We start from the raw sequence: 14536 nt of genomic DNA on the forward strand, positions 1-14536 counted from the left end.
AAGGTTCTGTTGATAAAACTGGCGTAGGTGGAATAATGTAAACTTTGCCCACAGTGTGCAAAGCCTATTTACCATACAGTGGGGTTGAATAGCTTTTGGATTATTTGGGGGGAGTGAGGAGAGGAAAAATACATATTCCTAGTCAAGCTGCGCAGTCATTTTCTTGAATACTAGGCCAAGGTGGGCTTCTCATGGATACATATAGATGGTTCTAATACACAGGAATGCTTTCAATGGACACCCACACAGACCTGGGAGGGAACACCACTGATCTCCAGGAAGAATTTGTGCTTCAGTTCCATTAACAGGGTAAAACAAGGGGGCCAGCTGGTCATTGGCAGAGGATTCTAATGATTATAAATCAGAGCTAGGAATTGCAGGAATTGTAGAAAATGTATATGGCAAGCAAAAGGGACACAAAGAGAAATCTATGACCAGAGTTAAGGGCAATAAGGATTTTAAAGTATATTACAGACCAGTCAGCTTAACTTCTGTGAGCAAATAAATAAGGAAACAATTTGCAAACATCTAGAAGATAATAAGGTGATAAGTAACAGTCAGCATGTCCACAACAAATCATGTTAGACCAACCTCAGAAAACTATATTTCTAAAATTAACTCCCATTCTCCTCACACAGGAGGGGGAGCGCGTCCCAACTCCATATGTGGCCACGGACGATTGGAAGGAAACTGACGAGACTGGACCACGCTCAGCTGAACGGCACGAGGCAGCAGTCACGCATGCATGGTCCAGTAGGGCTACTGCTAGCAAAAATCCTTTAGTTTGCAGCGCCAGGACAAGCCCAGCACCTCGAGTGGAGCACCCTTGGAGACACTACTTGACGAAGAACCACAGCATCCCAGAACCAGTGAGAGCAGGGACTGTTCAGTTCTGGCTCACGCCAGCCTCAGGAACTATGCCTGCTGCAGCTCTGCATTTTAAATATAGTAAGAGCAGCAGAGAATAGTGAGCACCCCCCTTATCAACTAATCAAGAAGTCGATGGAAATTCCTCAATTTAACGTCCCTACTTCACACAGCACATTTCCAGCTGACTATGCTGGCTTTCTGCAGCAAATGGGCTCCCACCTAGCACATCACAGATCTGTTGAGAGAAGCAACTGTGCAGTCACAGCTCTGACCCAGAGTAAGACTTTTGATACCTATGAGCAGATTTGCTCATGGCATGGTTGAGAACGGGCATGCAAAGAACATGCAATACTGCTGTGTGAAGGTCAAGAACCTAAGGCAGGGGTACCAGAAGGCAAGAGAGGTCAACCATAACTGGTGCAGTGCCACAAACACACCACTTCTACAAGGAGCTGCATGCCGTGCTTGGCAGCAACCCCACCTCCACCACCAAGAGCCCCAAGGACATTGGAGGGGACTGGAAGCAGCGGCCAGGCAGTCTGCCCCAAGGACAATGTGGTGGACAAGGTGGTCAAGTTGGAGGAGGATGTGCAACAGGTCATCCGATAGCATTGCAAGCGAGGATCTCTTTTTGACTCCAGAAGGATCTATTCATTTCCAGCACCCCTTCTCTGGTGCACCTAAAGCAGGAGAAGGTGGCTCCAGTAAGCACGCACTTTTCTTGCAGCATGGTGACGTGAGGTGACGCATCCTCTAATTTTCTTACGATACACCTGAGAGAAGAGATACAAATGAACACCACTAGGGACTGTTTGCACCTGTTTCTCCTTTCCCTGTACAGCTATCCAGTGGGGGAATATGTGGAAAGATTTGTAAATGCACACTGGGTTCTCCATAGAAATCTTGACCAATCTTTCCTGAAGGTACTTTGCAATCCTCTGCTGAAGGTTCCTTGGCAGAGCCGCTTTATTTCTTCCCACAGTGTAGGAAACTTTAACATAAGAAGTTAAGAGCAGCCAGACTGGGGCAGACCAAAAGCCTTTCTAGCCCAGGGTCTTGTCTCCCAACAGTGGCCAATGCCAGGTGCCCCAGAGGCAGTGAACAGAACAGGTCCCTCCCATCACCCATTCCCAGCCTCTGACAAACAGAGGCTAGGGACACCATTCCTACACATCCTGGCTATTTGCCATCAATGGACCTATCCTCCATGAATTTATCTAGTTATTTCTTGAACCCTGTTAAAGTTCTGCTCTTCACAACCTCCTCTGGCAAACTGTGCGCTGCATGAAGAAAAACTTCCTTTTGTTTGTTATAAGCCTGCTACATATTAGTTTCATTTGGTGACTCCTAGTTCTTACCTGATGGGAACAAGTAAATAACTTTTCCTTATTCATTTTTTCCACACCAGTCATGATTTTATAGACCTCTGTCATATCCCCCCTTAGTCTCCTCTTTTCTAAGCTGAAAAGTCCCAGCATTTTTAATCTCTCTTCATATGGGACCCGTTCCAAACCCCTAATCATTTTTGTTGATCTTTTCTGAACCTTTCCCAATGCCAAGATGTCTTTTTTGAGGCATCCACATCTATACACAGCATTCAAGATGTGGGCGTACCATGGTTTTATGTAGTGGCTGTAAGATGTTTGCTATCTTATTCTCTACCCCATTTTTAATGACTCCTAACATTTGTTTGCTTTTTTGACTGACGCTGCACATTGAGTGGATGTTTTCAGAGAACTATCCAAAATGACTCCAAGATCTCTCGCATAGTTACAGCTAAATTAGTCCCCATCGTATTGTATGTCTAGTTGAGATTATTTTTTCCAATGTGCATTACTCTGCATTTATCAACATTACAATTCATTTGCCATTTTGTTACCCGTCACTTAGTTTGGTGAGATCTTTTTGAAGCTCTTCACAGTCTGCTTTGGTCTTAACTACCTTAAACAGTTTGGTATCATCTGCAAATTCTGCCACCTCCCTGTTTTACCCCTTTCTCCAGATCATTTATAAATAGATTAAATAGGATTGGTCTCAGTACAGCCCTTAGGGGACACCACTAGTAACCCCTCTCTACTCTCACAACTGACCATTTATTCCTACCCTTTGTTTCCTGTCTTTTAACCAGTTATCAGTCCACGAAAGGACCTTCCCTCTTATCTCATGACAAGGTACTTTACTTTGGTAAGGGACTTTGTCAAAGGCTTTCTGGAAATCTAAGTACACTATATCCACTGGATCCCCCTTGTCCACATGTTTGTTGACCACCTCAAAGAACTCTAGCAAATTAGTAAGACATGATTTCCCTTTACAGAAACCAAGCCGACTCCCCCCCCCCCAAAAAATTATGTTCATCCATGTGTCTGACAATTTTATTCTTTACTATTGTTTCAACTAATTTGCCCGGTACTGACATTAGACTTACCGTTCTGTAACTGCCAGGATTACCGCTAGAGCCCTTTTTAAATATTGGCGTCACATTAGCTATCTTTGGGTATGTCTACCCTGCATTCCTCTTTCGAGAGAGGAATGAAAATGCAGCTGAGCAAAATTGCAAATGAAGTGCGGATTTGAATTTCCTGTGCTTCATTTGCATAATCACCTCCAGGCGCTATTTCAAATACCCTATTTCAAAAAAAGCAACACAGTTTAGATGCGGTTATTTTAAAAGAAAACCTTTCTTCTGAAATTACCCTTACTCCTCAAAAAATGAGGTTTAAGGGTTATTTCGAGGGAAGGGTTTTCTCTCAAAATAACCCCGCGGGGACTGCGTTTGATGTCCTGAAATAGCGCTATTGGGGAAAAGTAGCAGTCCACGATTATGCAAATGAAGCACGGGATATTTAAATCCCCACTTCATTTGCGATTTAGGATGTCTACATTTGCATTCCTCCGTTGAAGGAGGAATCAAGCGTAGATATACCCTTCCAGTCATTAGGTACTGAAGCTGATTTAAAGGATAAGTTACAAACTACAGTTAATAGTTCCGCAACTTCACATTAGAGTTCTTTCAGAACTCTTGGGCCAATGCCATCTGGTCCTGGTGACTTGTTACTGTTCAGTTTATCAATTTGTTCCAAAACCTCCTCTAATGACACTTCAATCTAGGACAATTCCTCAGATTTGTCACCTAAAAAAAATGGCTTCAGTTTGGGAATCTCCCCAATATCCTCAGCCGTTAAGACCAAAGCAAAGAATTCATTTAGGTTGGTGGGGGTGGGGGTTAAAGTTATTTAGATTAACTTTGCCATACCCATCAGTAATTACTTCTACAGGAACCAAAGCAGCACAGATGTGAGCAACATACAGATACAGTCTGATGCCACACTCAAGCAGGAGATGTATCCTTGCATCCTCAGTTACCCACAGTAGTGTGGTTTCTGTTTCAATTACCCGTGCTTGGGGAAAACAGTGTCACAATAGCGTCCCTAGGTGCTTGTAGTGCTCCTCTTCTGAAACCACCCAGGCCCTTCAACCCAACTTACACCTTACCTCCAACTTGCACCTTACCCTCCGTCCCTAGGCTGAACTCCCAATGTTTAGTGCTCCTGCCATACTGTGTGCTTGCCAGGAGAAAGTGAGAACGAAGTGTTTGAAACTTTTATCATTCAAGATTGTAATACTGACTGTGTATTGTTTGTTTTGCTTCTGCAGAGGGACAGCTCCCACACTGGCAGAGCGCCTCTATCAGATAAGATGAAAGAGGAGGAGTAAAGAGGACATGTTTCAAGAAGTGCTGCAATTTTCTGATCGTGCAGATAACAATAGAGCATGGAGAGAGACAATAAATGGAAATTTCAGAATGCAAAGCCAGGAGAAGAGATGGGGCAGGAGCAGATAATAAAACTCATGGAGGACCAAAGGGAGATGCTTAGGTCCCTGACTGCACTGCAGCTGGAACACATCTGTGCTTGACTCCTTCTGCAGCCCCTACAGAACAGTGCTCCACGTCCTCCCCAAATTTCCCCCATGCATTCCTCACATGCTCCCAGCCCACTGGAGTACCCCTTGCACTCCACCCCAGGGACATGTCCCATAACGACTTACACTCAGCTGAGAGAGCCTTATTTGAGAGAGGGCTGCTCAGGGTCATGTCCCTTGTAAGAAACAGAAATCTATGCATTGTTGTATAATAAAAATGTAGTCTTAACAATATGATTATTTGTGCTCTGCACAAAGTGCTTTCAACGGAAATTCATGCACCGTGGCAATCAGCACATTGGCAGACTATAATTAATGCTCAGGCAGGGATCATTACGCAGGCTGTTAAAGGTGGCAAGTAAACAGTGTCTGGCTGAATGCACCACAGAAAGGCACAATAGTATTGTCAAAAAGGTCCTTCAAAGCCTCCCATATTCAAATCAACCCCTGTGGAGCCGCTCTAATAGCCTTAGTGTCTGGCTTCTCAAAATCAGCCACTACGTCATCCACCTCAGTGCTCCACCCCGGGAAACTTTTCCTCATTGGCTTCACAAATGTTATGTAGAGCACCACAAGCTGCAACGACCATCAGGATAATGTTCCTCACGGAGTTCAAGCAGTACCAGAAACCCTTCCATCTGCCAAACACACATTCCACGGTGGTTCTGCGCTTGCTGAGCCTGTTATTGATGTACTGTAAAGGCTTCATAAGCATGGGAGTAAGGGCTAGGATGGCTCTCCCAGGATCACTATGGGCATTTCTACATTCCCTATTGGAATCTTCTGGTCTGGAAAGAGAGTCCCTGCAAGCAGCTTTCTATACAGGCAAATGTTCCTAAAGATGCATGTGTCATGCACCTTCCTGGACCACCCCACGTTTATGTCAGAGAAATGCCCACAGTGATCACCAGCACCTGCAATACCAAAGAGAAGCTTCCATTTCCATTGTAAGATGGGCTGGGGCCAAAATCAGCATCTCTCATCCCCTGCAGTTATGGACTCCTGTTGCTGCAAAGCATCCAGTATGTCTTTGACATAGCCCAGAATCACAGTCCTTCGTAGCAGGGCACGACTAATGGCCCTGCACACTTGCATTGGTGCAATTCCCACAGCGGATAGCCCAACTCCAAACGGATTTGGGTAGCAATTTGGAATCGCTAGCTTCCACGTAGCACTTGCCACACACTTTGCCATCATGAGGGCTGGTCTCATTTTGGTGTCCTTGCACGGCACCACAGAGACAAGCTCTGCATGAAGTTCCAAGAAGGTGGCTTTGCCCATCCAGAAGTTCTGCAACCACTGATTATCATCCCATACCTGCCTCGCAATCTGATCCCACCACTCAGTGCTGGTTTCCTGAGCCCAATGCAATAGTCCACCAGATGCAACTGCTCCATGAATGCCACCATCAATCCTGAATTGTCTAGTTCCATGGCACATAGCAGGACAGGCACCATGGATTCCTGTCCGGACTCACAACTCATGAAATACTGCAGGATCAACCATGTTGTGCTCATAATGATCATCTCAAACTGGAGAGCAGTGCAGGGTCCATGCTTTCAAGCAGAAAAGGGGGGCACAATATTTAGAGGAGCAGCTGAAGAACGTCATAAAACAATCGAGGAAGGATGTTTATAAACTGGAGAGGGCTCAGAGAAGAGACATGAGAATGACTAATTTAAGGGTTAGAAAATATGCCTTATGAGACTCAAGGAGCTCAGCCTATTTAGCTTAACAAAGAGAAGGTTAAGGTTAGTCATGCACTATCATTATTATTTGACAATACGCGCTGCAGTCCAGCGGGTACAGATTTAACAAAATCCAGTGGGGTCGTGGTGGATTCTCCATCATTAGCAATTTTTAACTCAAGATTGGATGTTTTTCTAAAAGATCTGGGAAGGTCTCTGTCCTGTGTTATACAGGGGTCAAACCAGATCATCACAGTGGCCCTTCTGGCCTTGGAATCTATGAATGAGGGTCAATTGCAAATGCAGGAAGACAGAGGCGTGAACAAAGAGGCCAGTGGTGTCAGTGCTGGCACTAACCATATTATTTATGAGGCTGGCAAATCTTAGGAACAGATCTATCCATGAGTATGGGTTATAAACAGGGGCAAAAGAAGGTACAGTCTCTTGCAGGGGGAGGGGGAGTAAATCAGTTACCAGGCTTGGCATCTAGTGGATTATCTCATCAGAGCTCCCTCTAGTGCATTTTGCCATAGGCTGGGGGGTCCAAAGGAGAGGAAAGTGGAAATCCAAGAGCGGTGTCCTGTCTGGGTCTGGAGAAGACAGTTCCCTTGCTGGTATTCAGTGAAGTGTCTGAGCAGTCATCCGTGGTTGCATTACTCACAGTGTATGCTTTCAGGAAAGTTTACACAATGAGAACGGAGGCGTTATCACTCAAGCACTGCCATGAACCCAGGATGAAGAGATCTCCTAGAAGGAACAGACCCCTCATCAGAAGAGCACCAACATCCTTCTAGAACCAGCAGCTTTGCTCTGGCAGCACCTCGTTTCGGAACAGGCATTTTAAACAATTTGTACATTGCACGGTGGGACCTTCCAAACTAGCCATGGATTAAGAGCATTTTCAGAACACAAAATCTGAACCAAAATTTCACTTTGCCAGGAAAAGTAGGTGCATACCTGACTTTCCTATCGAATCTGAAAGTCTCAAGAGGGGTAGCTGTGTTAGTATGTAACTGAAAAAAATTAAAAAACAATGAAGGGTTCTCATGTAGACCTCCTATTCCAGAATAAGAGGCGCCACAGAAGGAGGTATATTATGCCAGCAGACTTGTACAAGAAAAATCCCCATATTGGGAAGCTTTAAGCCAGGGGTGTCCAAACTTTTTTCAACGAGGGCCAGATTTGATGAAGTGAACATGCGTGAGGGCCGACCATTTTGCCTGACATTCTTTGAACCATTAAAATTAAATGCAAATTAACTATTTTATGCAAAGTTTATTGCAAACGGCATACTTTTCATTTCGTCACATGGATGACAAATCTAAACAGGTGTTAAATCACTCTGCCTTTCATATCTGAAGGCCAGATGAAAAAAAAAATCCAGGAAGCTGAAATATATGTCAGGAACATTGTAAAGTACATTACATATTATTGGTAATAAAGGTTGTCTGTCAACTTTTAAGTTCAAAAAATATGAACAGGAACATAACACCAAGTATCCATGTTGTGTCCAAATATATTTATAACTGATTTAGACCAACTGACATTAACTGAGATTTTACAATGTATTCATCTCAATACATATGGATTCGTTGGGGGCCATAAAAGATAGATATTGCCAAATTACCTGGGGGGCCATATTAAACCGGAACACGGGCCGCAATTGGCCCGCGGGCCGGACTTTGGACATGCCTGCTTTAAGCAAAGAGGTCTTCCAGGAAGCATAAAAGTGAAACAACCTTCCTGTGGTAAATTTCACTTTGCTGCTGCTGTCTTCAAAGGAACTAGCAAACTGAACAAAGGGAGCTTATAGAATTGGTGTTTTTATTTTATTTTATTTTATTTATTTAAAAATATTTTACTCCACTTCTCTGTTTAAAATAGTCAGGTGGCTTACAAAATGTTAGCACACTATATATAAGAATTGCATCAGTTTCACCACTGCTCTGGCTGGGGATTGGTTAGGTGCTACAGAAGCAGAAGGTAGGAGAGGAGGAGGAGGAGGAGAAGGAGGAGGAAGAAAAAAAAAATCTCCTCTCTCCCTCCTTACTGCACATCAGTTTTGCCCCTGCTTCCCCCAAAAGAACCTTCCTACTGATGGGCTTTGTTAGTGGACAAATAAACATTTTCTGATAACCTGTAAAAGAGCAGCACGAATTTTAGATACAAACATTGTGTGCACTCCTCTGTTAATACAGCCTTGGACTTTAAAGGTGACTGATTTAAACAGACTGGCAACACCACATAGATCTGGCTCTCTCAGTGCCAAGACAGAATGCAAGAGATAACGAGGCTAGTCTGGCATCATTCAGGTTTCAATATGCAGAAAGGCTGCAGGACATACGAGACAGCCCACTGAGAGGTTTGGAAGAGCCAGTGAGCATCTGGAACAATTCAGCCATACTCTGTCTACTTAAATGGTGACTTGAAGCTTTCACGATTTCAGTTCAGTGGGTTACTATGTAAACCCTGTACCAGGCTCTTTGCCTTGCCCAAGCTTGACTTACTGTAGTTTTTAATGAAAAGGTCCATTTCCTACTAAAATGTAATGGATTTACATTTTGAGTCACAGCACATGGTCTCATCCACCCCTCATGGAAAACCATTAGTAGTAGAATATTAGCCCTGAAATGTAATTTGGTCTCAGAATTTTGGTCCTACAGAAAAGAAAGTTCTATTCCCTTGCAGCCACCTGAAATCATTCCATAGTGGTGAGGTAAAATTCTGCACAATGGAGCCCTAAATAAATACACCTCTTGCCAAGTGCCCGTAAAACGCCATTTCGACTATCTGTGGAGAACAAAGATCAGCGAATATTTAAAAATAGGATAAAGGAAACAGAAGGAGGAGGAACATTGTAAGCCCATTCAACTGAACTATAAACACTGATTGCAACTCAATTATTTCAGTTTCTTTGGCCACAGGGGAAACCAGTATTGTTGTTTAGGCTGAAATCGTCCATTCATCTCCTTAACCTCCAGAGGAACAGCCAACAAAGCAGTCTTGGAAATGAATGGTGATAATTCATAGCCTCAGTCACAAGAAACAAGGAATAAGGGAAATCAACCCTGAAACTGGCTGTCTGTCACCCTGCGTGGAAAGCAAGTTATATCAGTGAACTCCACTTCCAAACTTCCTCCTTCACAGCAACAACAACCATGAGAAACCTCTAAATTGAGGTAATAAAGCAGAGAGGATCTTGGAGCAACTGCATAACCACATAGCAAGCCCAGGAGGACAAGACAGAAGCTGGAGGGCAACACTTGAAAGAAAAACTTGTGTAACAGTCAATTACACAGCTCCAAGACCACAGGACTACAAAAATCCATCCTGCCCCCTTCTCCTGGATTGTGAGTGCACCACGGCTGCCTGTAGCAACAGTGCCCTCTAATGTTGCAAGTGAAAATAGACACTCAAAAGGAAATTCACAAAGGTACCTGGAAGCCATGGATTTTTGGGTTTCGCCACAATCCATCTCGTCTCTCTCAAAGGCTATGTCTATACTAACAAGATTTGTCTCTGATACAGAGGCAGCAGCGTGGGGGGGGGGAGGGCAGGCAGGAACCTGTGCTCATGAGATCCTGGCTCCCACCTGCCCTCCTGCATGTAAACATGTTACCACTGAACATCCCGGTGGCTACACATTTACAAAAACAAACACATTTTAACATCCCTAATGTCAACATGGGCGTGTCGCTGAAAGTCTGGCAATGAGAACGCTGTTTGTCATCGCTTTTGCTGACAAAATACTTCCACCCTCTAAAGCGGGGTTCACATTTCCGACAGAAGAGTGCACCTGCCAATGAGTCATTTACACTGCCACTTGACACAGCAAAGCTACTCTCTTTGGGGAGAGGGGCTTTTTAAGCACCTGTGAACAACAAAAGATTTTTATTTTTTTAAAATTTTTGGATCTGGACTTTTTATACTCTGGTCATCTGAAGAAGTAGGTTTTGCCCACAAAAGCTCATGATCCCAGCTACATGTTTTGTTACTCTTTAAGATGCTACTATTTGTTGACAAGTACCAGAGGGATAGCCGTGTTAATCTGAATCTGCATAAACAACTAGAAGTCCTGTGGCACCTTATAGACTCACAGATTTATTGGAACATAAGCTTTCTGGCCTTCCTCTTGATTGGTACTCTCTTCTTTTCATGTGCCTGTATATTTACCCCTGCCTCTGGAATTTCCACTACATGCATCTGACGAAGTGGGTCTTTGCCCACGAAAGCTTATGCTCCAATACATCTGTTAGTCTATAAGGTGCCACAGGACTCCTCGTTGTTTAGACTATTTGGTGTTTTTTTAATTTTTCCTGTTACAGACTAATTTGGCTACCCCTCTGAAACAAGAGCTTTGTCATTCAACTGGCAATGTAAACGAAACCTAAGACACAAAGCTATTTACTTCTGCAAGATCCTGCTCTTCTTTTTAATGCAGTGTCCCAGCTAAAGTTTCATAAGGGTTGGACAAGACACTTTCAAGGAAGCAAATCCTCAGATAACATGATGATGCACATTATGCAAAACCCAAAATTACCAACACTGAAAAAAAAATTAGTCACAAAATAAGTCTTAATTTGTTAGCTGCGCATTTGAGTGCTTTCTTTTTCATTTTCCTGGATACAGTATTAAGTTAGAATCTGATCTCAGAACTGGATCCATACAAGTGAATTCTTCTGGCTGAATGAATTCAAGTGCAGGATCGGGACCTTAATCCATTCCTTTGTACTCAGGGGATCAGAAAAACTCACTCTGTAATATAGATATTTACAAATTCACAAACTCTTTAAAAGACTATTTAAAGAGACTTTCTTATAAGAATGAATACACACGATGCTTCAAAGTACTGCCAGGGACTGCTGCACAAGCTCTTCGGAAAGTTTCTCTACTTTTGAAAGTAGGCTTGTCAGTTGCAATGGACTGGCACTCCAGACAGAAAAATGTACTACGTGGTGGTAGTGTGCACAGACTCACCGGACTGTCATATCTGAGAGACTTTCATTTCAATGTGTGGTCGTTCAGGTGTGCTGAGCACCCACACCTTTCATTTAAGTTCACTGACGTTGTGAGTGTTCAAGCACAAGGGGTGGGGGGACGGGAGAGGGATCCAACCTAAACTCTCTCCTTCCCAGCCACCTGTCTGGTTCTGGCCACCTGACTGCACAGGAGGATGCGAGAGTTCTCCCCTTCTCAACAGTGCCGCCGGTTTGTGCTCATTAGAGAATCACGGCTCAGAGGTTCCAGGTCCACAAGTCCTGCAAGACCCAGTATGCTTCTTTCCCCACAGCCTTAGTCTTCTAACGGAGCCTTGGTTAAGTTGGCGCCCTTACATCCCACACCACGTATCAGCCCTCCAATTTACAGATTAAACAACAGATCACACCACACAAGGAACTGAAACTAGGTTTCTAATGGTCAGAGCATGCTGCAAGATCCACCACTTCTCACTCCACCATGACGAGAAAACAGAACTATGACACTAAACAGATATTTTGGAGGAGTTAAGGTTTTTGTTATTGTCATTGTTGCTATGTAGAGGGTAATGTGTTTCTGGGAATAACTGAATTTATTTCATACTTCGTATAATTTAGAAAGTGTCAATGGCATGCAGAGCTTGGAATGGATGTTTATAGGATGTTGAGTAAATTTCATGGTACATAAGGTACATACACAGTTTCAAGACACATAACAGCCATTCTAGGTCAGACCAAAGGTCCATCTAGCCCAGTATCTTGTCTTCCAACTGTAGCCAATGCCAGATGACCCAGAGAGAATGAACAAAACAGGTAATCATCAAGGGATCCCTCCCCATCGCCTATTCCTAGATTTTGACAAAACGACACTAGGGACACCATCCTGTTCAGCAGACATTAGGCCAAAATATTTTCAGAGGTGGCCACCAGCTAGACAGTCCTCGTTTTCTGGTCTCAGAGGGGTAGCCATGTTAGTCTGTAAGTTTATAAAAAATGAGTAGTCCTGTAGCACCTTAGAAACTCACAAAATAAAGCCCACAATACTATATTTGTTTGTTAGTCTCCAAGGTGTGACAGGACCGCTCATTTTCTGGGTTCAAACTACTAACATGCAGGATCTGCTCTGCAAAAGTGCCAAGTGCTCCAACCACTTCAACCCAAGTCAATGTGTTTTATGACTGCTCAGCAGCTTTGAAAAAAAATCAGGTCCCAAACATCTCAACTTGGGAACCTAATCATTAAGTCAACCAAAATTAGCAGTCAATTTTGCAAATTTTGGTCTTAAGTCTTGTGTGCCTACAGATCTCTTTGTAAAACAGAGATGGTATTTTCCAACCTTACCAGGATGTTGTGAAGATAATTTCATTAATCATTCTGGGACTGTCAAATATTAGAGTGATGAATGCAATTAAAAAGCCCAGGAATTAAAAAGCCTAACTCAATGCAAGCCTTGTATGTCGTGCAGTAAATGAAGCATGAGGACACGTCCTGATGCTATAAAGCAAAATACTGAACAGCTGCCTCATTCACCAGTCCCATCCACCCCATGCGCTGACTGAGACCAGGGTCCCATGGAATTTAAAGCCTGTGTACAGGCTTTGTACTGGTCCTCCACACACTGGTGAATTCAAGCCTCTGCAAGGAGGCCACCCTTGTCAAGAATTCCTGAGACAGCACACTGAATGAATCAGAGGGAAAGGAACACAATCACATTTTATCATCTTAGGAATGACAGGAAATTATCTGCAGAGAACGTAAATGACATTTTGGCAAAAATATCTCTGTTCAATTTACCCTGAGTGCAGCTCTCGCTTTTTAAGGTTTCATAGCTTTGAAACTGTAATGAAAAAGAGAATATGCTATGCTCTTTTATATATAAAATGGCAGAGATTTGATCTGCATTCAACAAAAAGTGTCTAACAATCACAGTTAATGATGCATTGCCATTGGATGAATAAAAGAGTAATGATACTCAAGTAGGTTCAAGCACAGGAGCAGAAAAAAAAAGATCTATTGCCCTCAAGTGGTATGTTGCTATCAGTGCAAACACTTCACAAAGCCACTGGCTTTGAAAACATAAAAGAATCTTGGAACCAAAAAATAGCTAGAGAATAAAGTCATCAAGCCAAAGATGGAAAATAAAAGTCCTCAGACAGAAATGCAAGTAGTTGTACATGTGTTTTACAAAACACATGGCATTTTTTAAAATCATTGTTTATATAAAGATAAGAGTCTAAAAAAGGAAGGAAAAAAGTAGTAATAGTTCCCAGGGATATAATAAAAGGCAAAATGTAGAGTTGCCAGCAAGGTACATGGCTGTCAGCAAACATCACAAAACTGCTAACACTTTTCTCACAAATATCAGCAACTCTTCAAATCCCACTCCCAGTGTAGCCACTGATTTCACATCACAAGCAACAAAGTTGACAGCTGAGCAAAGATTCATACTGTTTTGGTCTAATTCTGTTAGTCAAGCTACTGAAAGGTTTAACATCAAATGCAGGCCTCAAACTGTCCCACGTTCCTCGCAGTTCCACCACATATTTTAACAAATGTCAAACATTTTTTCTAATGAATGTTTTAAGAAAACAAACAGATATTAGTTAAGCCTCTTGAGGGAAACAAAGGGTGAAGAAAGGTAGCTATGGCGGCAACTCCCTCTTTGAAAAGGTACAACAACTAAAGAGGCACTGCATAAAAGAATGAACCATACTTGAAAACACTATCTAAAAGGGCAGGAATTAATACCTCAGAAGCCAGACTTTGTAGACTACTTGACAGATTTCAAACTCACACGTAGACAGCCAATGATCGTGGCTCTTAACATTTTTGAAACTGAAATTTTTATCAATGCCGGGTTCCTTCTTACCAGCTATATTCACTCCAGGCATTATCTTCTCAGGCCAGGTTTACATTAAAAGGGAAGATTGAATCAAAATACGCAACTTCAGCTACGTTAATTACATAGCTGAAGTCAACCTACCTTGTTTCAAATTTCCCTGCTGCCCCACCGTGGGTGCCAACAGGAGCAAACACAACTGTCAGAAACAAAGTTTTCTGCTAACAGGAAATTTTTGCCAC

General features: G+C 42.9%; 1 protein-coding gene across 12 annotated transcripts in view; it reads right to left on the reverse strand.

Moving 5' to 3' along the window:
• ST3GAL3 (ST3 beta-galactoside alpha-2,3-sialyltransferase 3) overlaps positions 1–14536 on the reverse strand; it is a 259919-nt gene that overhangs the window by 213207 nt on the left and 32176 nt on the right. Inside the window, exon 3 of one of the 12 annotated variants that reach the window (XM_075914642.1) lies at positions 1587–1643. The exons of the other annotated variants lie outside the window; for them this stretch is intronic. Within the exon in view, the coding sequence (XP_075770757.1) occupies positions 1587–1620 (34 nt within the window). The 5' untranslated portion in view covers positions 1621–1643. The remainder of the gene's footprint in view (positions 1–1586; positions 1644–14536) is intronic. 12 annotated transcript variants of the gene reach the window in all.

This window comes from Pelodiscus sinensis, unplaced genomic scaffold, assembly GCF_049634645.1.
Source record: "Pelodiscus sinensis isolate JC-2024 unplaced genomic scaffold, ASM4963464v1 ctg99, whole genome shotgun sequence".
Taxonomy (NCBI): domain Eukaryota; kingdom Metazoa; phylum Chordata; order Testudines; family Trionychidae; genus Pelodiscus; species Pelodiscus sinensis.